This window comes from Lepidochelys kempii, chromosome 2, assembly GCF_965140285.1.
Source record: "Lepidochelys kempii isolate rLepKem1 chromosome 2, rLepKem1.hap1, whole genome shotgun sequence".
Classification (NCBI taxonomy): domain Eukaryota; kingdom Metazoa; phylum Chordata; order Testudines; family Cheloniidae; genus Lepidochelys; species Lepidochelys kempii.
The window spans coordinates 230,863,181-230,888,328 of record NC_136381.1 but is presented as its reverse complement, the minus strand read 5'-3'; the positions used below and the strand labels follow the sequence as shown (position 1 = coordinate 230,888,328).

General features: G+C 40.1%; 1 protein-coding gene across 1 annotated transcript in view; it reads right to left on the bottom strand.

Annotated features, from left to right (window-relative positions):
- Window positions 1-5,252: 5,252 nt before the first annotated feature.
- Window positions 5,253-25,148, bottom strand: part of LOC140906177 (macrophage mannose receptor 1-like) — a 54,637-nt gene continuing 34,741 nt past the window's right edge. The window contains 13 exon segments of the mRNA XM_078851339.1: window positions 5,253-5,597; window positions 5,948-5,989; window positions 6,881-7,048; window positions 8,151-8,212; window positions 8,214-8,262; window positions 9,179-9,331; window positions 13,868-14,033; window positions 14,963-15,195; window positions 16,377-16,479; window positions 19,106-19,302; window positions 21,483-21,559; window positions 22,570-22,637; window positions 23,803-23,882. Of these exon segments, the coding sequence (XP_078707465.1) occupies window positions 5,383-5,597; window positions 5,948-5,989; window positions 6,881-7,048; window positions 8,151-8,212; window positions 8,214-8,262; window positions 9,179-9,331; window positions 13,868-14,033; window positions 14,963-15,195; window positions 16,377-16,479; window positions 19,106-19,302; window positions 21,483-21,559; window positions 22,570-22,637; window positions 23,803-23,882 (1,613 nt within the window). The 3' untranslated portion in view covers window positions 5,253-5,382.

The window sequence follows — 25,148 nt, the reverse complement described above, 5'->3', positions numbered from 1 at the left end:
CTTGAGGTCCCACTGCCTAAACCCAGCTGTCAGTGATTGCAGCAGGTAGTTCAGCATGAATACTCACATGAATAAGGCAAGCAGGATTTGATCCTATGTATTATCTTTATGTGGTTCAGACCCATCTCCAATAGCTCCCTCTCCTGGGTCTAAAGAAAATCTTGCATCTCTCTAAATAGCATTCTTACTTTACTTTTAGCTGTCCAATATTCTTACTTCTTATTATTTGGCTGAAGTGCTTAGGGGTGGGGGAGGATTGGTTCAAATGTATTAAATGGAAATTTAGCATCAATATAAAAGCTGGTGTTTTTGTCAAATCAAGGGCTGCCCGGGCACCCCTGCACACTCAGCCCCAGGGTGGAAGGGGAGGCCCGGGAGGAAGGGCCAGAGCGTGGAGCGCAGCCCAAGCACCACCTTACAGGGGCACCATTTTGGGGGAGGGGAAACTTTAACTCTGATTCTAGGGACTACTTAGGCACCTGAAAAACGCCAGCTTTTTTGCAGATAATAACTTAGAAATTAGCTGACAGGAGCACTGTATCTATAGAAAGAAAGAAACTTAAATAAATTCCTATATAAAGAAAGAAAATTTAATAAATATTAGACCCACTCAGCTCTAATACTGACATGTTCTGACCTCTTGTGGCAAGTCACTTAAGGAACACTAGTTAGGTTTAAAATTTTAATGTATGGTCTTACTTTGTTACTAACTCTTGAATACAAGAATTAAAGTAATTGTAGAAATATCTAGATTACATTCTATAATTTAGGCTAGTTACTTTATACAGATCATTTAAGTTTTGGAAACATCCTACTAGGGCAAGGCTGCATGAGTTTATACTGCACCAGCCTGGGACTCTAGGGGTGTTTTACCCTATTACAAATAATAATAGACTAGAAACCACTGTGAACAGGATTGAAACTGACACTTTCAAGTCTCTTTCACTTCTGTTTAGGCTCTTAAACATAACACTACAGTGAGTGAGTTGTAGTTCTCACAGGAGAATATTTAAAAGCAAACCAAGAAAATTACATATTTTAAAGTTCAGAAAAAAATTGTCTTATTATTTAGCATTTGTACATACAGTAGAACCTCAGAGTTTTGAACATCTCGGAAATGGAGGTTGCTCATAACTCCGAAGAAAACGTTATGGTTGTTTCAAAAGTTTACAACTGATCATTGACTTAATACAGCTTTGAAACTTTACTATACCAAAGAAAAATGCTGCTTTTAACCACCTTAATTTAAATGAAACAAGCACAGAAACAGTTTCCTTACCTTGTCAAATCTTTTTTTTAAAACTTCCCCTTTATTTTTTAGTAATTTACATTTAACACCGTACTGTGCTTGATTTAAAAAAAAATGTTTTGCTGCTGCATGATTGCTTATTTCTGATTCCAAATGAAGGGTGTGGTTGACCAGTCAGTTTGTAACGCTGGTGTTCGTAACCTTGAGGTTCTACTGTATGTTTTTTTTAAGCACCATTCTATGTTTGTACGCTGTAGCTCAGTTCCCATTGCTGTAAAATGGGAATAATAATACTTACCTGCCTGCATTATGGAATTATAAGGGTTAGATTGACATCTGTGAGGCAGGAACTGGACCTTCTTAATGGTTTGTATGGTGCCTATCGCAAAATGGGGACTACTACTAATTAATGTCTTTGGGTGCTACTGTAATATTAGTCAGCTGTTGAGAGGCCAGTTGGTGTAAACTGAAGGGGACTTACATGGTGGGTAGGATGTCTGTGGAGTACAGCAGAGAGAGAGTTTGCTAGCCCTGAGAGACCTGGGTTCATATCCCTACTTCCCCCATGGACTTCCTGTATGACCTCAGGCCAATGCCTTAGGGACAGTTTCAAAGGTTTTTGGGCACCCAAAGATGCAGCTAGGTATCTATGCGCTTTTGAAAATCCCACGAGGTGCCTAAATACCATTTAAAATCTGGCTGTTAGTCTCTCTGGGCCTCAGTGCCCCATCTGTACAATGGGGATAACAGCACTGCTCTACCTCAGAGGGCTGTGAGGAGAAATAGGTTAGACATTGTGAGGTGCTCAGACACTACAGTGCTGGGGCCTCATAAATACCACAGGTAGAGTAGGAACTTCTTTATGCCACTGCTATCCCTTCCCTTGGTACTGGCCCTTCTTTCTACCTATCCTTCTCCTATCTCCCTCTTTTCTGAATGTGACCTTGGCTGTATTTCTTCCATGCTGATAATACTACTCATCCCATGTGATCTCTCTTCAGCACCCCCCATACAGAGGGATTCTTGTTTGACAGATCTAGGAACTGGAGTGACTGGCTCATCTAATGACTTCTAGACCTTTAATTTAATTTAATTTAATTACCAGCCTTTTCTTGTCTTAATCACCCTGGCTCTGTTTATAAACAGAATACTGACTCCCTGCCCCAGGGGTGCAAGCTGGGAGGAGCACCTCTCCTCTGCAGAACTCATTACATGCCACACTCAGGCCGCTCATTGCCTTTGCCATATGTCTGCACCGAAAGCCACACGAGCAGGCAGCCAGCCCCTTCCTCCCTAGTGGAAGAAAATGACTGCAGGTGGGAGCTGTAGCCAGAGAATCCTGGCTCCTGGAGCAGGGGGTCTGACTGTGAAGCACTGCAGTTAAGAGCTCCACCTGGGTCTGGGGTGTACACCGCGAGCAGACCTCTGGGACCAAAACTCAGGGACAAATGCCTCCCCCCAACCCTCCCGAAATGGTGCCCCTTCTCCCCTGGCCGTGCTGAGCTGGGAGCTCTACTATTCCCCCCACTCCCTGCTGCTCTCTGGCCCTTGCTTCCAGCCTCCCCACCCCAGGGCTGTGTATGCAGGGGCGCCCTGGCTGCGTGCACTGTGAGGGTGATGAGTGGGAGCCAGCCCCCAAAATGACCCTCAGTGAGGAGGAGCTGGAGCTGGTCTGAAATCAACAAGATGAAATTCACTAAAGACAATTGCAAAGTACTACACTTAAGGAATAATGTGCAGCTACAAAATGGGGAATACTGGCAAAGTGGTAGCACAGCTGAAAAGGACCTAGGGGTTATAGTGGATCACAGATTGAATATGAGCCAACAACGTGATGCAGTTGTGAAAAAGGCTAATATAATTCTAGGGTCTATTAACAGGAATATCATATGTAAGACATGGGAGGAAATTGTCCTGATCTACTCAGCACTGGTGAGGCCTCAGCTGGAGAACTGTGTCCCAGTTTTGGGTGCCACACTTTAGGAAAGATGAGGATAAATTCAAGACAGTCCAGAGGACAATAACAAAAATGAAAAAAGGTTTAGAAAATCTGACCTGTGAGGAAAGGTTAAAAAAACTGGGCATGTTTAGTCTAAGAAAAGAAGGTTGAGATAGGACCTGATAACTCCTTAAAATATGTTAAGGACTGATATAAAGAGGAGAACAATTGATTTCTGTCCATGTCCACTGAAAGTAGGACAAGAAGTAATATGCTTAATATGCAGCAAGGGAGATTTGGTTAGATATTAGGAAAATCTTTCTAACTATCAGGGTAGTTAAGCTCTGGAATAGGCTGTGACATCCCCACCACTGGAGCTTTTTAAGAACAGGTAAGACAAACACCTGTGAAGGGTGGTCTAGGTTTACTTGGTTCTGCCTCAGTGCAGGGGTCTGGACTTTATGACCTCTTGAGGTCCCTTCCAGCCCTACATTTCTGAGATTCTATGACAACCACAAAAGGGACAGGCCAGAGCCACAAACCTGAAGAAGTCAAGGGTCCCTCATAGCTCAAGTCTTGTGCACATTTCTGGCACCATACCTGAAGAGTGACCAGACGTGAGCTCAGAAGAACTGCAGAGTAAAGGAGTACCAGAGCAAAGGACTGTCTGTCAAGGTTGTCTTGTCACTTATCCATAGGGACAAAGCAAGTATTCTGACTAATCACAATATCCACAAAGTTGCATAAGAGAAAACCTGTTCCCCACCGCAGATGTATTTTGATGAGCACGTGCTTCCCATATAGTTCCTTCTTCAGATGAGCATTCTCATTTGAGGGTTTTTCTCTTCAGACCCCTTGATGCTGAGCTCCCCTCCTGTTACTTAGAGAAAGGCCATTCTACAACACGCCATAGAGAACAGAAGTCCTGGAATTTACAGAAAGGTAAAAGAAGCCAAGAACAGGCCTATTACAGCAAAATGCTGGTATGCCATACTGGCCCATACCATCTCAAGCCAAGCGTTGTTATAGCATCCAATTGATTGGAAAGTCATGGGGGGCCTATACTGAAATACACAAACAAGTCAACTTGAAACATGGAAACACTTTAATTACAAATTATTTGTGAATCCTTTTTATTTCTCTAATTTAGAGACCTGTATGCTGCACGAGGCCAAAAGCACAAACAAATAGATCACTAGATCATATAAAAGTGGCACCTCAGCATCCTAAACTCAGTCCCAAGTATTATTCTCTAATGGACAGATCATTTTCTTAATGATTTTTATTGTTAATTTGAAGTTGATAGGAAAATGTTCATATTCACAGACTATTATAGAAATGCAAAGTTATAGAAAATTACAGTCTCATTTCAAACACCATGAGTTGAAGGCATGAATGAAGGAACATTTACATTTGGCTTCCACACATTTATTTATATATTGATGGGGGGAAATATTTTAATTCATGTGGCTGAAGTTTGATATGATTTTATAATTTGATTTCTGTAAATATTTCAGTCTTTGCACATTACTGATAATGCTGAACTAAAAGAGTGGGGAAAATTAACATAAAGGCAGAGCTACTGTATTCCTTCTCTCTAGAGATGTAGATATGGATATCCCAAAGTTATCCTAACTGAAACAACTGCACAGGGCAAAATGCTGACCCCCATTAAATCAATGGTTTTATCATTGACTTCAATGGAATCAGGATTTCATTCAGAGTTTTTTGTATTTAGAGCTGATATACAGTCCTAAAAGAATGTGCTGGTTCTTTGAACTGAAGTTGGCAGGGTGCTTTGCAGAGGGAATTCTCACTGTTTGCATGAACAGGATGTCTCTACGAATGATGGCAGATCAGATTTCTGTAAAACCTGAAGATGCTTTAATGCTAGTTCACCTTGCTGTGTGGTTCATTTTAGATCTCTGAAATGTATGCATTTGCCCACTTGATAAATAGTTCATACTATGTTTTATTTGACATTGAAATTTGTAGATCTAGAAAATCTTCAAGACTATAAAAGGAATAATCATGTCTACCAGTATATTTTATTTATGTTAAGTATACATATATGCAGGGATTGTGAAACAGACTACTATTTTGGTAAGAAAAAGCAATGTTGGCCTAAGATTTCATTTATTCCAATTGCATAATTTTATTAATATTAGATATATTATTCAATCATTTTATCCCATTAGGCAACAGCATGCTCATCTTGCTCCTGGTTATCAACAGATTCTTTTGTATCACTCATTCGAGTTACAATAGGTAAGAAGTGATCTTGTTTTTTTTTCTTGACATAGAAATAGGCTGCACTTCCAGATCCTGCTAGAATCAAAATGACCAGAATAATTACAAGCCAAGTGACCTTGGTGGAGGATCCAGAAACCTCTTCATCCTTTTCCTCTCCTGTAAATAAACACAAAGCAATTCCTAGACACCAGAATAATATGAGAGATTCCGGGAATGTGGAAGTTGATATTGCTAATCACAGTTTTAAAAATCAAGTTATGAACATATGTATATGGAGATATTTTGCTAACAGAGATGAAGGAGAAGTATAATAAGTTATATTAAACACCACAATTAAAAATGAAAGCCAATTTTCTGTATTTAGATACAAATAATGCATATGGATTTATTATTTTTAAATGCTATCAGTAATAATTATACTGTCCAGAAACTTACTTTAAATAATTATTATGCTTTTACTCTATTTAGGTTTCTCCTTACTTTAATTAAAAAGAAAATAATCATACCTTTCCTCTCTGGTGGCTTCTCAGTCAATACTGTTTTAATACCTTTCAAAAAGAAATAAAGCAAGATATTTATTCCAGATACACTCACATGGATGGTCCTGATGGTGCCATCCCATAAGCATGAAAAGCTGAAGATTCCACATACTCTGCTTTTGGTGCTGCTGAACTTCCTTAAGAGATGGAGCTAAGAATGTGTGAAGCTCAGAACGCTTGGCTGTCTAATTCTGGTAAGTATCAGACTCTCTTCAGTTGAGATATGGGCAGGAAATCAGGATCTTGCATGATTTCAGTACTTCCTGCATCAGACTCCAGCACAGGAAAGCACCTTAGCATGGTCTTATCTTTAAGCATCTCTCTATGGGTCTTGAGCACATGCTTAAGTGCTTTCTAAAATTGGAGGCTTGCCTGAATGGACGCAAATTCATTTGTGTGGGGGGGTGGAGGGTGAGAAAACCTGGATTTGTGCTGGAAATGGCCCACCTGATGATCACTTTAGATAAGCTATTACCAGCAGGACAGTGGGGTGGGAGGAGGTATTGTTTCATATTCTCTGTGTATATATAAAGTCTGCTGCAGTTTCCACGATATGCATCTGATGAAGTGAGCTGTAGCTCACGAAAGCTTATGCTCTAATAAATTGGTTAGTCTCTAAGGTGCCACAAGTACTCCTTTTCTTTTTGCGAATACAGACTAACACGGCTGTTACTCTGAAACCTGCCTTTAATGAAGTGATCTTTGACTTCACCTTCAATATGTATGGTTTTATATATTTTATATATATATAAACACACACACAATATCTGTAATACGTACATATCTTGACTATAGCAGAGCCTGTGCTCTGGTATAATACTGTGCAGCATGCATTTTATTGTATACACCCATTATACACATTATTAACCAGAACCACAATATATTGCAAATATCACTTACTTTCTGATTTTTTACAAATATATCCTCTTTTGTAAGAACATTGAGCCTCATTCCAGTACCCAGATGATGCATACCTTTCGACACACTTCTCATTACCATAACTTGAAGGCTCTCCCTCAATTCAGTTGACAAAATCCATTGCAGTGTTGTCTCTCCATAACCACTGACCTAATGTTAAAAGGAAATATATGGGGTCAACTGTTTAGACTGAAAGAACATGTTGAAAGGCTTAGAAGTATTTAAAATACCAGAATAGAAATATCAACAGATCGAGCCCCAGAATTTGTAAAAGACTCCTCCATTCTGTCAGCCACCAGACATTTTAAGCTTTGATTTAATCACCAAACCAAGACTATCACTACTTGACCAAATGTACTAGTAAGTAGCCTCTCTCCTTCTCTGGTCTGCATCCAGATTGAGTCATTTTACTTAGAGTTTTTGGTTTCAGGGAAATGTGTCTTATAGGACAGATCAGATCATAGTTGAATGTTGTATTAGATAATATATTAATTACAAACTTATGTCTAAGAAAGCTACAGTGATTAGGAATTGCCAAACAGAGCACATCATTACAATAATTATTTCCCATTTTAAGTATGAAGAAAAACTGTGATATGTGTATGCAATAATTGTTGGGAAAAAATGTCTTTATGTTCCTCATATACTCACATAGCGTTTATTCTTGTCTATCTCCCTTCCATATTTTCATTGTGCTATTTATCTTTCTGACTTCATCCCCCCCATATCCTGCTTTCCTCACAAGCAGATCTAAATTCCTATTGGTTATTACAGATTAATGAGTCATTTGAAAAATATCCATCTTCTAAGCAAGGCTGGCACTTTAATCTGGACCTGGATTGTTGCCAATAGGAAAATCTTAAAGTGAGCAGAAATTTTATTGACAAAAAGCACAGTACAGGGTTAAAACTGTAATACTGAACTCAAATATGTGTTTTTTAAAACATTTCAGGAAAGTCTTATTGGGGGATAAAAGCTAATCCTCCAAGATTCCTTTTAAAATTAAGATAAAATGGCTGATTAATGTTAAGGATAGGGAGAAAACTATGGTAAGGAAAATAACTTGTTATAGACATCTAATAAACACTTTAGTTACAGCGCTGTATGCATATAAATAAATTAAAATATATACTACAAAATGTGTAATATTGTCTCTTAATATCTGTTTTATATGTTATAACTTCCTAAGGTATGAAATATTACACCATATGTGTCTATTTATATTATTGAATACTGAAAGTTAAGAAATTACCATTCACATTTTTGCTCATTCCTGTCCAAAAGCTGCTTGTTTTACTTTCAAGTGGCTTTATGTGACAGAAAGATGGATTCAGCATGGTCTTCTATAGAAGCCAAAGTGGCATCTGAAAAAAAGCATTAACAAGGCATAATTGAAACAAATCTGCCTTTTGGGAGAAAAGCTTCTTTTCTAAGTTTTATGAACAACTGAAAGCAATTAATTCTTGAGGCTGTGTCATATCACTGATTTTTGCACAAAACATCCACTGTAGCAAATGGGAGTTCTGCGTGGGGTACAATGGCACAATACAGCTCTTCTTGCATTTTGCTTGTTAGTGTAAAATTACCCTTTTCCTCGTGACTAAATTACATATATTTGTGTAAATCATTCTAGAGGTTTATTTTTAACACACTTGCAGAGTAAAATGCCTGTTTATACTCCATTTTTGCTATTTGCTCAACACAGTTATTGCTTCCCAGCGACTATATGCAGTGCTACTGGAAATTTTTGTATGCACTCTTGAGATTAAATTGTTATTAAACACTCAGAAATATAATGTCTGATATTTAATCCATTATAAAATCTGGCTAGAAGACAGAAATATACTGGAACAATTAAGCAAACATGGGTGGGTTAGGGATTACCATCTAGGCAGAGTCTCTATGAGTTATCCTTGAGCAGTTCTCCCAGACTTACCCATAGAGATGAGGGTTAGAGTGCTTTTCTTCCTTCCTCCCTCCCCCAGTTTCCCTTCTCTGCCACTAGCAGATGCTCACCAGCTTGGGAGGAGGTGCCCAAAACTGAAAGTCTTCCACCTGATCTGGGTGACTTAACAACTCTGAAATTTCTAATGCATGAAAACTAGACAGTGAAACTAATCAATCTAGTTTTGTTGTCCAAGGTGTGTAAATATATAAAAAGCATTAACACTGAAAAAATCAATTTGTTTTTTTAATGATCTAAAGTTTGATTACTATTTTTTGAAAAATATTATTTCTACATGTGTCTAAGTCTTCACTCTTTAAAAAAATGACACTCACCTAATCGAGTGCATTCTCGGGAAGCCTGGGCCCAGTTTCTTGTATACGAGGACTCTATGTAGTAGCAATGACTGCGGTAATGAACCCAAGATCTGTGTTCCTCTGATTCAGGGCATCTTCCAAAGAGTTGTGGAGAATCAGTAGGGGCCATAACTGTTAAGAATAGAAAATTTCTTACCAATTATTTCCTTTCTTCTAGCAGTGTCTCCCATAATTCTGGACATCTGGGCTGCTCTCCTCTCTGCAGCTCACAGAGATAGATCAGTGTTTTGGTACCTCCATTGTCTGACCATGCCCCCTCTGTTGCTGCTTGCTGCCCAATGAGTTGTTCCCGAGCTGTAAAACTTGCATAATAGCATTATTAATATTCTAGAAGTAACAAAATAACTACGTTGGACCAAGGAAGATGGTCTAACCACTTAATATATGACCATGACTCATGAGCTACCCAGAGTGGGTAGAATCATGGGAAACACTGCTAGCAGAAAGAAAATTATCAGTAAGAATTTTTCCATTATGCAGCCTAGCATCTCCCACAATTCTGGATGTCTGGAAAGTAGTGGCCATGAAATTTTGGTAGGAAAGAAATCCCCCCTTTTTGTGAGCTTGCTCAAAGATCTGCATTATTTCAGGGCTACCACCTTCAGCACCTTCCTGACAAAGGAGGCCTTTACAGAAGTTGGAGGGTCCACTATGTAGTACATAATGAAGGTATTCACGATAGACCAAGTGGCCGCTTTTCAAATTTCCGAAGTGGATGCACTTGCTTGTTCTGTTCATGCTATGGATCTTGTGGAATGTGCCTTGATCCCTTCTGGGACAGGGACCTCTAATGATTTGTAGGCTTCCACAATACACAGGTCAAGCCACCTAATTATGGAGGACTTGGAAGCTCTGAGTCTCTGGCACATTGGGTGGAAGGACACGAATAGGGACCCCCATCTTCTCATGGATTCTGTATGCTTGAGATAGATTTTCAAGACTCTTCGGACATCTATGGTGTGACACATTTTCCATTGGATATTGTCATTTTGGACAGAACAAACAAAGCACAACCTCTTGGGAAGTATGGAAGGACGAATTTAGCTGGGAAGAAAGGATTCTGATGTCCTGACCACCAGCTTTTCCTTGTGGAACATGCGGTACGGCTCTGGTATAGATAAGGCTGTCAGCCCCAAACCTCATCTGGCACACATGACAGATACTAAAAAACAAGTCTTAGTTGATAAATAAAAGGCTGACATTGAAGTCAGAGGCTCAGAGAGATGGCTTGTCAGAGCCCTCAACACTAGTGGAAGGTTTCATTTTGGGAAGAGTGGACTGACTATCAGTCTAGCTAATTAGACTGGAGGAATCTGGCTTCCTTTGGCCTGTCTGTGAGGGAGCCCAAGAATCCTGTGAATAGCATGCTCTTAAGAGCGGACAATAATGTTGGGATGAATGTACAATGGTGCAAAGGGCTGATGTGCAATAGTGCTGGGCTGAAGGCCTCTGTCTATGAATTCTTAGAAAGTCAAGAATGGTTGGAATTCCCAGATTTCTGGGATACACCTTGTGCTCTTGGCACCAGTTGTTGAATCTGGCCCAGACAGGGTGTTTTTGTGTTGATACTCTTCTACATGAAAGCAATGTCTTAATGATGCTGGAGAACAGAATGGGACCTTCTAGTACTTCCCTCTCAATAGCCAGGCTGTTAGCTGAAGCCGTTTCAGGTCCAGATGAAGAAGAGGACCTTGCAAGAGGATGTCTGGTCTCCATTGAAGCTGGAATTTGGGGTCCAGTGTCTGCTCTATCAGGTTTGAGAAACAAGGTTTCCTTGGTCAGTGAGGAGTTATCAGTATTACCATCGCCCGTTCTCATTGTATTTTCTGGACCACCTTCCCCAGTAGTGGCAAGGGTGAAAATGCGCTAAGTAGGCCCTGGGCCAACTGTGCAATAAAACATCTGTCTCCATGGATCTGAGGTCTGCCTCTCTTGTGAAGTATTTTGGCCTCTTTTTATTCATACTATATGAGAACAGATTGTTTGAAGGGAGGCCGAACATCTGAACATGAGTCTGAAAACCTGATTCAGGCAACACTTAGAGTTGGCACCTTGCACCTTTTAGTTCAGGTCCCCTTTGAGGTGAATCACTGAGGGAAAAGAGGAATTGTTCTGCCTACATTATTATTTCCGCAGCTTTCGTTTGTAGTGCCAAACTCTTTGTTTCCCCCTTGATTTTTTAAATATGCAACTGTAGTCCGGACATGGTTCCTACTTAGGATGGACTGGAATCTTTGTTGAGCTAGCTTCACCACTCTCAGCTCTACGAGGTTCATCCTGTGAGCCTTTTCTTCCTGGTTCTATATGCCCCAGGTTGTTTGGATTTCCAAGGGAGCTTGCCAGTTCTTGAGGCTGGCATTGGTTGTGAAGACTAAAAGATCTGGAAGGCAGATGGGCATGCCTTTGTGGACACGGTAATGGGCTGACTATCACTGTAAGGTGTTGAACACTTGTGCTGGAACTTGTACTTGATCTCTCATGTGTTCCAGGAAGTGATACCACACCTTTAGTATAAAGGCTTAAAGATTTATGATGTGTGATTATCTTCATGGCATGATCCATGTACATGATATTAAAGTCCTAGCAGTTGGAGGCATAGTGCTATAGTTGGCCTTCTATGGCTCTGGAGCAAGAAAATAAATTCCTGGATGGAGCCAGAGAACTTTTCTTGGCACTGGTGATGAACCCTTGTGGCTGGAGGAGATTCAACATCCTAGACATGGTCCTGTGTGCTGCTGATTGCAATGGAGCTGTGATCAGAATGTTGTCCAGGAAGGGGTACAGGTGAGTTCCCTGTGACTGACTCTGGCTGTTATCACCACCACCATCTTCATCCACTTCTTCAGCCTTTGGAGGTTGAGAATGGTTCTGATACCCCCCATGAGTTTCTGTACAATGAAGAAGATGATGGTGCAGAATCCAGAGAACCTTTCTTATGAGAAAACATGCTTTTATCACTCCCATATCCAGAAGATGAGATATTTTCATTCTGGATCAGATTGTGTTTTAAAGGATCTCTGGTAATGATGGCATGTGGGAGTATTAGCTCATGGGAGTATCCCTGGCTCACTATTTCCCTGTCTGTGGTCAATGAAAATCATTCCTCTTTGAAATACGAAATCCTGTCCCCTAGCTTCAGCTCTGGGTGGAGGCCTACGCGATCTCTGTCATTCAGTGGATTTGGGGGGGCTGAGATCCCTCTGAACTTCACCCCCAGACCTCAATTCCAGTATTTTCTCTAGGGGAATCTTTTGTCTCCAGGTACATCTGTGAGAATGAGGAGCAAAAGGAGTGCTTCTGTCTGAACTGCAGAGAGAGGAAAGCAGCCCAGGTGTACAAAATTGTGGAAGATGCTGGACCACAGAAACTATATTACTTTTATGAATGGTCTGACAAGATTTTGTGAAACCACAACCAACCTGGCTTTTCCATTATATCCTAATGGCACAAAACTAAACCATCTATCCCAGCTTCCTGAACTTTGTTAGGGAGATGGAGATTGTAATTATTCTTTTAGATGAAGTTTAAAATCCTGAAATCACAATAAAACTTACTTATCTAAATGAATGGGTTTTTCTATGGCAAGGGGTAATTGGGCCCATATTATTTATTTTATTATTATTTTATTTTGCAGATTGATTAAATGGGCCAAGTAGATTTGGGAGTGATTGTTTAGATAAATGATAAAAATAACTAGAAAAGGTATAATTTTGTTTAGTTTTGTTTTCTTTGATCTTCAAGGGTTTTTGATTTGGGGCATTATTTTTTTGGTGGGGGGATGGAAAGGGTATGGGGATTTTTAAAAAAAGTGGGGAAAACTCATTTTATATTTTTTTCCACTGGGAGCAAATGATCTTCTCTCACTTAAAATGAAAATTAAAAACGGCAAAGAAAGTGTTACGGTTAAAAATGAAAATTTTTCGTAATAAGGCTTTAAAGTAAAAGTGTTACTTTCTCTCTCACCTTTTCAACTTTTCCTCTCACCTATTCAGTGGGGGGAAACAGTAAAAAGCTGAGAGAAGGTGGGAATTTCCACACAATTTTACAATGAAAAATTTCAAATATGCCAAAAACTTCCTTTTCCCCCCAAAAAATTTTAGTTTAATTTTTTTTGAAAAAACATTTAGTTGTAAAAAAAAGGAGGGGGGGGACTATTTGACAAAACCCATTTCTCACTGAAAAATATTTTTTAGAAAAATTTAAGCCAATTCTAAACTAAACATAACTATTAATATTGTCCCTCACTGTAGAGCAATATGGTTTTATTTATGTCCAGGAACTCATATAATAAAAGATTTAATCAATTAAACAATTTTGTTTATTTTGAAGAAATGTTTGCATTGGCTTGCAGTTCGAGGTCATGTAGAGTATACTTCTGAGCTCCATTACCCTGGACAGATGCTGAAATAACCTACGTGTAGAGCATGATGATTGCTCAGGTCCAAAGGAACTGAAGAGTGACCTTAATAGTGAGTAAACTGATTGGCTTCTGGGAAGAATTTTGAGTTTTTAGAACTTGATAGCCTCGAAATCTTGTATTATGGTTTAGGATTGGGTTCTTTTCCGAATGCTTATAATACAACTCATCAGTGAATTTAAATGAATCTCCAGGCTCCACAATGCAAATTGTTAAATTTTATTGCTTACCATCAGACTGTTTACAGACAGAGAAGAATTTTTGATCACAAGATGCTGTTTTCCAGGTTCCATCAAGGTCTAGATAGACACAAGGTATTGTCTGCTTTGGCTCGTCACTGGCCCACTTAGAATAACACATTCTCCATTTATCCATCCATTTGTAATTGCCATTGGTCTGGAAGCAAAATCAATTCAAGGGTGGCTTTTAGCATAATTATAGCATTATATAGTATTAAAGTAGTATAGAATCTATATATAATTTAAAATTTGAAGTGTACTAGTGAGCACCTCTTGTCAGCAGCACAGAAATAATAAGATTAGTAATATCACATTATAAATTTATTATTTATATAGGACCTACATTACTATGGAACTGTACAAGGGGGGAAGTGTGCTGAACAAATAAGCTAGAATAATAAAGTAGGTTATAAAAGAATACAAACAAAGTAGGTTGCAGCCCTTATAGCTGAAATTCTTTAGGAAGCTGAGAAGTTGTAAATTGTATATTTAAGAAAGAATCCAAAAGAGTCTACATTGGGAATTTTTTTTAAGTAGCCGTTAGGGAACCTTAGATGTGTGACATGCAGAGCTACCCACTGGGATAAACAAACACACAACAGAGAAGGAAGAGTTTAAACTACTGTTCACTAAGTTTAAGAAGTGGTATAAACAAAAATGACCTCTTTTACCTGCTGCTGGTCTTCAGCCCCTACCTGTACTTCTGTGGCTCTTCCTTTTCCACACAGTCTGCTTCTTTACCTACCAAGTCTTTCAAAGGCTGCCCTCACCCACTGCTTCGCTGCTCTCCTCTATGTTTCTCCCTTTTCCCATTTCTATGGCTTTATGTCTTTCCACCACACCTTGTACCCATAACTTCCTGTTGCTTGTCTCCTTCACGTATTCTGTAGCCTCCCTCATCTTCATGTCTTGCTGGTCTCATCCTTGCATTCTGACAGGATTTCATAGAAGTTTCAGATGCTCAGTGTGAGACCATAAAGGGTGCAGCTAAAACAGTCTTGTGATAATAGATGCTCCTACCATTTAAAAAGGGAAGAAGAGTTCAAATATTACCTGGAGAAGCAGCAACATATTTGTTGTTCTTACCACATTGCTGTTAAGAGCAATCCATACAGGCTCCCCATATTCTAACACCTGGAGCCACAGAAATGACTGGCTGTAGGGATCTAAAATACTGCCAAGTTCTGAGGATTTCTCCTGGCAGTTTTTTCGTGCCTCTTCCCATTTCATTTTGGAACGGATGACTAAATAGCCACTATCACCACAACGGGTAAAGTCAGAGGCTGGAATTGTTGTTGGGGAATGAGACAGTTTAGGGTCTGTAGCAAAAAAACGAAACAAAACATGCAAAGATAAACTTTGGGTGCAAAGATTTGTCTTGTGCCAGTGAACAACAAGCATCTGCAGTCTTCAAAACTTAAGTAGTGTGGCATTAATTATTAATGAAAAAACTTCCTCGCTGAACATTCATGAAAAATTGTTATTTTCAAAACATCAGTGAATACTTCTGACTGAAAACTCTACATTTTGAGGTTGGGGAGGGTAGCCTGGTAAGCAAAGTGGAGTAATGCAGTAGTGGTTTACGTCTCCAATTTTGAATTCATACCTGGGTAGGCCAAAAGTGAGAGTGAGTTTAGTACCATTTCCCTAATCCCTAGAAGTCATTTATTCCCAATACAGATCCACAACTAAATTAGATACAATTAGATTTCACTGCTCAAGAGAAGATCAGGACTAGTAGACTGTTCTAGACCCACCAGGAGGTATACTCCAGTTGCTATGGAACTTTACATAACACTAACCCAGACCATGCCTAGATCAAACAAGTGCCACTGTATTACACCCTTAGCATTAGCATTAACATCCCCACGTGGTAAAACAAAAAGGGAAAAGTAGAACTCCAATTCTGGGAAATCTTACTAGCTACTTAGTTGCTTTCATTATCATTTAGCTTTTTTTTTTTTTTATTATTTGCAAAAACTGAAAGCTTACTTACTAATAATGGTAGTTCTTAAAGTATATATCGCCTATGCAGATCCACTCTCTGAGGGATGCAAACACAAAGCACTCTAAATGTTAAAGTCAAAACCCTTCAAAAAGCTGAGACTATTGAAGCCACATTCATATACCCTCCTGGTACCAAAAGTTTGGAGAAATTAGGGACTGCAGTACTTCTGCCCCTTGGTTCCATTCCAGTGGTAGAATGTCTGCTTCAGGGAACATGCCATGTACTCATGGCTTACGCACAAAGAGACACCTGGACAGATTTTGCAAAATGTTACTCTGAATGCTCCCTTCTGTGCCATGGGAAAGAGGGGAACATGTGACCCTATATATTTATTTTTATGGTGTGCACTAGCATCGTTGAGGCAGAGAAATTCATTTCACTTAAGAAAAGGATTGATCTACTGTGCATACAAACCCTGGTTAATCCACAAACAATTGCAAAATGAGTTTTTAATGTGTTTTTAGTTTGCAAAACTAGTGAAACAGAGCTCACCACTGCCCATCTGGCATATAAATCCTCTGGCTTCGTAACACGGTTCATCCTTCCATTGCCCTATCTTATCAACAGGAGCTGTTTTCTCAACAACACAATCCAGCTAGGGGAAAAAAGCATATATGAATTACTAAAAAAATGTCAGCAACAAAGAAGAAAGCCTTTTCCTCCTTCTGGAGCTATAGCCCTGGGCAGTTTCAGTCCCTGTATTCTTGCCCATTTGAATTCTGCTGGTATTTGGTGTGTTATTTACATCCAGCAACACCTTCTCCCACGTGGCATTCTTTTACACGCAGCTGCTATTCCTAGTGGCTGCTTCAGTGCAGCTACTTCCTCAGCTCTAGCCTCTGCCTGCTTATCAATTTCACATTTTTATTATTCTGGAGATACTGGAGAGATACTACTATTCTTGAGAAGAGAATTAAATACAAAAAGCAAATGTACTAAAATAGGACTAGAAACATTCTGTCACACCATCAGCTTTGCTTGTTACCAATTACATTTCAGAGTTAAATTTAGGGATTGACAAGATGGCAAGGAAATGTTTAAAATAAACTTTTAGTCATTCTTACTGTGAAGGAAAGTACTGGTGGGGTGTGAAAGGAAGATGTAGAGAGATAGAAGGAAAAAGGAGGGTCAGAGTCATCATTGTCTTCTTGGATTTGAGTCTTAGGCCACATCTACACCACTATTTACATTGGTGTAACTGTGTCGGTCAGGGGTGTGAAAAGTCCACACCCTGGGCAGAGACGATCGTGACAGCTGATAGTGGGGGAGCAGAGAGAGGGCAGCTGGCTTCAGCAGTATCACTGAGCATGCTCAGTACAACCCAAGCAGCATATCATGTAACCGCTCATGCCCCCGCCATGCATTGCCTTTGCCCCAGCGCGACAGTTATACCGACCTAACCTCTGGTGTAGAGAACACTGTGTCAAAAGGAGAGCTTCTCCCATTGACACAGCTACCACCTCTTGCTGAGGTGGATTAACTGCTGACAGGAAAAGCTCTCCCCTCAGTGTAGTAGCATCTTCACTACAGCACTACTTTAGTGCTGCTCTGTATGTGTAGACAAGGCCGCAGTTGTTGTGATGTCACTGTCCTTTCAAAATGATGTTCTGAATGGGGTAGTTCTACATACCCATGAGATCATGCTGCTCATTTAATTAACCACAATCAGGACCATTCTATCTCCTATTTAGTTAGGTCTTTGGATAATAATGTTCACAAAGAGGGAAGGACAAGTCAACTGATCAGACTGGTAAAAACTCAGATATTTTAAATAAAACCCCCACAGGTTAAAGATGGCATAATAGATAATTTACACCCAATTTCAAAAATGTGTAAAGTGTGTGTATGTAGTGAGGGGGTGCGGGTGAGAGGGAGGATCAGAAAGTGAATAAATTGGTAGCAAACAAAAATAATAAGAGCAACATATTCCTTCATTTTACACTCTCCTTTTGTTTTTGATCATTTGTACTGTTTTACTAAGCAAGGGAAAGATTCTGTAGCAGCTAACAATCAGGGGCAGGTACCGGATGTGTGTGCATGCGAAGAATAAATGGATGGGTATATGTAGAAGAAATTGGGAGAGGCGTGGAGTGAGTTGGGTCTGGAGAATGTGTCTGTGGGTAGGTGGAAAGGCTGGGAATAGAGTGGTGTGAAAATGTAAGTTTTGAATGCATGGAACGGATGAAAGAGGGGTAAATAGGCAATATGTCAATGCAAATCAATATATATTTGTGCAAGTGTATGCAAAATTGTGTTAATTAAAATATACTAATTTTTTATTTCAAATGTTGGCAGGGATGCATGAGGATTTTCCCATTGTTAACTCACCATAAAACAATGAACCTTGTTGCCAGTTTCTAATTTCTTCCAGTGCTACTTCAGAAATGTCTATTGACTTTGAAATATCTTCAAACTAACTATTCTTTAAAAAGATTGGAAGTAAAATATAAGTCAAATACATGTGGTCTCTTCCCAGCTCCATAGATACATTTTCTCTTTTGTTACCCACAAGCTCTTTCAAAACAGACGGTATCTCTTTTTATGTCAGTAATACTTTCAAAAATATTCTCCAAAACAAATCGTTAATAGTTTCCTCTTGTATCATTGTGACTGAAGTCAGCCCATCTCTCCTACAACATTTTAGAACATCCTTTCAAAATTTACTTTGTTCTTACTTGAGAAATAGGGGAGTGATGAATGCCACCATTTAAACTCTCCTCTTACATCAACAGAAGACCTGAACCTTGCAATATTGCCGCTCTATTCCCAAATGCAACAGACATGAACACTAGGAAAACAAAGAAGCCTACATAAGAAATAAATTTAGCAAGTTATTTAAAATCGGATTGCCTTCTCCAATGACAGGTTTCAGAGTAACAGCCGTGTTAGTCTGTATTCGCAAAAAGAAAAGGAGTACTTGTGGCACCTTAGAGACTAACCAATTTATTTGAGCATCAGCTTTCGTGAGCTACAGATCACTTCATCGGATGCATCCGATGAAGTGAGCTGAAGCTCATGAAAGCTGATGCTCAAATAAATTGGTTAATCTCTAAGGTGCCACAAGTACTCCTTTTCTTCTCCAATGAGTTTATTCAAACAACAAGGAGTCCGGTAGCACCTTAAAAACTAACCTATTTATTTGCTCATAAGCTTTCGTGGATAAAAAAACAACTTCTTCAGATGCATGGAGTGTTTATTGGAAATCTCTAATTAATGTTTACCTGATGCAGATTGTTGCCAGTCTCTGGCTGCAGAGAATCATATAGGATGATTTCTCCAACTACAGGTGAACCTGCAATCCAGTTGGTGTAGTAGACACCACTTCCATCTGCCCAAACAAAGTGGAGCTCAGAATTTATATCATTCAATCCAATCCAGGCATCAGTTTTGGCATCTTTTAAGTGGTAAGTAAGGAAAGCTGGAATAAAGCCAAATAAATGTTTATAGGAAAGGAAGATACATGAGGAAGGAAGGGAAGGAAACCTGGCACATGCCTTCCTCTAATCAAGGAAGATGCCAGCATGTCCAGAATTAGGGCACGGTTACAAAAAACATACAAAACCTGCTTAATTATTTAATTTTAAATAATCTTGTAAATGCAATATTTTACATCTTTAGATTCGTATCTGGCAGAGCAGAATTGGGCCAGAACCATGAATCCAGGCTCTTGGCTGGGAAAAGGCTCAGAGGACAAAAGACCTGGATCTGTGGAGAAACATGGGTAAGGGCAAAACATGGCACCATATCTAAGGTCACTGAAAATCTACCAGGTCCTGCCTGCTCATATTGTTGTCCACTCATGAGTTCGAATTTAACATCCATGTATCTGAATTCAGTGTCTACATGGTGAGTTAGTGCACAGCAAGCCAAAATGTGTTTCTGCAGTGCGGCAGCTTGCTGTGCACGAACTCGCTCTATGTATGCTGCTACGGTGCACTAAAAGTTCTCTAGCATGGCAAGGCACCCTGAGATGCCCCATAATGAATAGCACCGTAACACACTACATTTAAGGATGAGCATGAATGGCAGTAGGGGCAGGTGACTGGTGCATGAAGTTGCTCTTGTATTGAAACAGCTGCGATTAATATTGTTGCCCATTGGCCTGAGCAGTTAGCTAAAATTCAGGATTTTTTCCCATTAGGAGGAGAAATTGAGGACACAAATCAGGGGTTTCTTTGGTGTAATCCTGTCTATTTATGAAAAAGGTATACAAAGTCCTGTTTCCCCGAGCACAGTAGAAACCAACAGCAACAGGTAGTTTCCATGCTCAGTACTTCCACACTTATCTTGCCAGTGAGTCCTGTGTCCAAGTATTTCTGGCTCTCTGCTCCTTCCCAGGGTTGCCCTCATGACTGCTTCTCTTGCTGTTTGCTAGCTTTTTACATCCCCCCTTTCCCGCCCCACACAGACACACATACATAGGTGCCAGGTCTGTGAAATTTTTGGTGGGGTCCTGGCATCTCCTGAGTGGAGATATAAGGAGCAAAGTCCTCTATACTTTGGAGCTTGGGGGTGGAGCCCCCCCAAGGAGGAGAAAAATTTGAAAATATTCTCAGGATGCAGCTCCAGAAAGAGCAATGGCATCTTATTAAACTGGGTGGGCCCCAGGGGGACCCCACGGGCCTGGCTCCCTTCTCCGGAATGTGACACGGCAGGTTGGTAACCTGGGTGGACCCTGGGGGAACCCGCGGAGCTGGCTCCTCACTCTGGAAAGAAAGATGGTGGCTCAGTAATCTGGGTGAATCCCAGGGGAGCCCCCAGACCTGGCTCCTTGCTCCAGAAGGAAAGATAGTGGCTAGGCAACCTGATTACTGAGCCACCTTCTCCCCTTCTGGAGCAGGCCCAGAAGCAGAAAATGTGGAGGAAGCAGCATGAGGAGATGGCATCCTCGTCTCCTCCACCACTTCTGCTTCTAGGCCATCTCCAGAAGGAAAGATGGTGTTTCAGTAACCTGGGCTGTTCAGGTTATCAGGCTGCCATCTTTCTTTTCCATAGACCCATATAACCAGGTGCCCATGCACACAGCTCAGTCAATCCTCTAGCCACTGTGTTTGCAACCACTCCCAGGATTTGCCATGTTGCCCAGTGCCTTGGCCAGTAGACTCTTATTGTTTCCAGCTATCACTATATTAAGGGGGCTTATTTGTTCCTTTCACTGAGCCTGACAGAAGGATTCTTAGTGTACCCATCCACTTTAAAAAGTCTGTATTTGTCTATATAGATCAAACATCCACTTGATGGCAGACATTAACACCTTCCAGAATAACAATATGTAGAGTTAATATCTTTTACTGGATCACAAGAAGAGCTCTGTGAAGCTCAAAAGCTTATCTCTTTCAGCAAGAGAAGTTGGAGAAATAAAAGATTTTACCTCACCCACCTTGTCTCTCTCAGGCTATGGCTACACTAGATAACCCCCAAGAGTGAGAATCATTTATTATGGGTACATTGTTTTTCCCAAAGTTATCTTTTCTACATATAAAAAGAGAGGAGGCCAGTTAACAAAACATATGGGGAAAAGATATAGCCACACAAACACATATACACACACAAAAGTCAAAATGTGTAGCTCAGCAAAGTTTTTATATAAGACCACACAATTTTCTTCAGCATTTGCATAGTCTGGCTCATTTTTCGCCCAAGCTACGTAGTGCACTGGGCTTCCATCCCTCCAGCTAAAAACCCAAAAAGGCTAGTAATTACTGGTTAAATTACTTTGTTTTTACAAAAGAAACAATGCAAATCCATTTGTTTTATTACAGAAATCATTTGATAGAAATATCACAAGTGTACAAGTATATTCACTACTTTGCATATGTGACGTTAGGCTCAACTTCCGTTAGGATTAAAGGTAACTAAAGCCCTGCACATAAGGTCAAGAATACAGTACACATTTTATTTTGCATGGTGATTATCTCTGTATTCATAGCACTTACATTCCCAATAAAAAACCCTTCATTACGATGCAGGTCATTTAATACATAATTAAATTCACTGAGTTTGCTTTTCAACACATCATATAACTACTTAAAACCATTTTTATAACTGCTTTTTAAGAGTCAGGTGATGGGATGAAACCCCATTTTAGCTGGAAAGTAGTTTATAGCCAATTAGTTACCTCTGTTGCACCTATGCTGTAATTAATTAGTGGCTTCTCAGCCAGAGGGGCATGGCCAAGCAGTATTCGGTGATAAGTTCATGGACATGGGGGCATCATCAAAGGGAGAGAGTTCAGTCTGAAGGGAGGAAACACATGGAGCAGAGTGACTCCCATGAAGGGGCTTGAGACAGAGTCTGCAGGAGAACAGATACCCCAGGAAGGCAGCTGGAGGGGCCAGTGTTCAGTACTGGAGCTGGGGAAGAAGACTCTCAAGTAGCTGAGAAAGGAGACTGAAAACAGAGCCCCGAGGAAGGGCTGATTGTTGAGAGACTTTGGGACATTAGGTTTGAGCTTTTGTTACCCCAAAAGGGATTTGACTTAGCTGCTTCTCAGCCGGAAAGCTGAATTGCACCCAGAGGCCTACAGGGTTGCTGGAGGTGAAAACCACTACAACAGCTCACCAGGATACAAGGGGGGATGCTGGTGATGATTGTGCACCCTAACAAGTCCCTTTAAAATCAATGCACTACATACAAGATGTTAACTACTCCATGGAATAAAACTAGATATTGCTTGTTTACTTACATAAACTGTTGATCGACACTCAGAATTAAACCAATGAGATATGACTCCTTTTTGCCATTTCTTAAAATCTAAACACAAGGATGTGATTTTAATTAAGTTATTCCATATATATAACAAAAACTATTTGATATGAAAAGCAGATTCTTTTCAAATTATTTGGATTGGAATAATCTTGTGGACTGTCTGTACAGCTGACAATGACTTGCGACTCAGTGGAAATATGGATCACATCTGCTAGAATACAACTTTTGCCTTATTAGCTTGAATGCTTTCCAGCTAGTTCTGGATGCCATACTGCTATAATCAAAGCAGTTAGAAATGTATCCAGGCCAGCCTGGTAAGCACATTCCTGATTTTAAGAAAATGCTTTGTGGGGCACTGTGTGCAGTGATGCACAATGCCTCCCCGGAAGATTACTGCCCTGGTGAGGCTGCGGGAATGGTAAGTATTCCTTCCTTAATTTCAGGAAGAATCTAGTTTAAATTATTTAGGTTGTTCAGTGTAAAAAAGCACCTACATGTTTTCTTTTAGATCAATCCGTTAATTAACTGTGCTTAAAATCTCCCTTCTCTGTTTGTTCATATTCTCTCTCACACACCAAAAGCACCAGCCTAATGCAGTGATTTTTTTGCAATAGTGACTTTATGATATTAGCAACTCTGTTAGTTCCCACACTTGCAATGTTTTGAAAGTTTCAAGGGCCTGATTGTGCAACACCTGACCCAAGCAAAACATCCACTGGATTCTGAGGAGTATAATTGACTAAGACCAGATATAGTTGACTTTTGAGCCTAATAAGTGGAGCAGCAGCAGGATCTGCCAGCTATTATTCTGAACATTTAATTTTTTGTTAAGAAGCTGCCTTATATATGTCCTTTTTCAATTAATTTTCAAATCTATTAGACACTGTAGTGAAGAAATCATGTAAAAATGCACATTCTCCTGTATTTCATAAACATATGTGACGTATGCTGACTATGCTGAATTAAGTAATAAAGTGTTTGCTTACGTATTTCCATAGAAACTTTCTTTCACTGTGACAACAAGATCTGCACAATGCTTCTTGCAGAACTCCCTAGCTTTTTCCAAGGGGACACTTTCTGTGCTGAAAAAATACTGCTTGTCCCCATATATAATCCATCCATCTTCAGTGACTTCATACTCTGCAAGATAAATAATGAAACTCCATGTTCTGTACCTAGTGTGCATTAAGGTAGGCTCTTCTTGTTATACTGTACTATTCTCCAGGTAAGATGAAATAGACAGGAGCTTAGTGGCAGAAGAGCTTGTTTGTTCTGGTTTAAGTGGTGTTCCTGTAAAGGAAAGGAAAAATTAATTTTCTATATTTTTGACATATGCTCGTGATATTAAAGGAATTTTTTCATTCAGCAAAATATTATTTTGAGTCCCCAAGTTTTTAAGTGTAAAGAAAACATGAATCCCTCCAATGTACTGGATTTTAGCAATTCATCATATGACTTACACTATATATTACTTTGATATTTGTGTAATAAAATGTGTTTTATGGGGGTGAAACTAAAGTATGCCTTTGGGAAGAGTAAGAGGGAAAATACAATGCAGAACGTGGTATGCTCCAAATCACTGGTATGTTCAGATTGACTCCCCAGCTCCTACCACTTTAGCAGTAATAGAAATGGAACTCTGCTGTTTCTTCCACTGCTGCTAGCCCTTTAACTATAGGGCTTCAAGATGCTCCAAAACTGAGGTACAACTGCTGGTGGCGTAGCACCTCTGAGCCCTGCAGCGATTTTGAGTCCTGCAGCTGGATAAAGAGGGGGTAGCCTGTCTACTGAACATTCTTACTGGTTGATTTGTTAGACAAAGACCTACTTCGATTGTCCTTCCAAAGATGTAAACAGGGGAAGGACAGGACAGCTTGCTGCCTTCTTAAAAGCCGAGGGGAGGGGAGGGATGTTGTGCAGAGGCCTGTACTCAGAACTCTCCAAAGTAACAAAAGCCCAACTCAGTCTGTTACATAAAGTTGATTATGAAAGTAATCAAAAGTTAAAGCCAGGAAGACTAAATTAGTCCAAAAAACAGGCCTACTGCTACAACCCAAGGACCGTGTTGAGATTGCGACTGGTAAACAGAGGAGGCTGGAACTGGAAATGAATGGACCAAAACTGGCGTGTTAGAAATTAGGCTTCACTGGTGGACAAAATGATGAGGTGGTAGGCTATTCTGCCCATCATTCCCTTTTGGGGTCCTTAAAAGAGACTTCAGAGGGAGGGTCAAAATAATTAGAAGAGTGGAGTTAAAGGACTGAGCTTTACCAGCATGGCTGCCACCCCTACCATCTCTTGGGACACCAGGATCCACTGTGCCACCATTGGAGCTTCCCTGTCCTGATCCTGAGAGATGTGCTGAACAGAAAGGGCCAGAGAGAGGGACCCAGATGACTTTGCCACCTCCACCCCTTCTGGCTAAACCTGGAATGTGAGACCCTATCTCATGTGTCCTTTTCCTTCCTTATTTCTTCTCTTTTCTCTGTCTCTCTTTTTTGCCTTTTGTTTAATAAGAGATGAGTTTAAGCAACCAAGACACCACTCCACCACTTT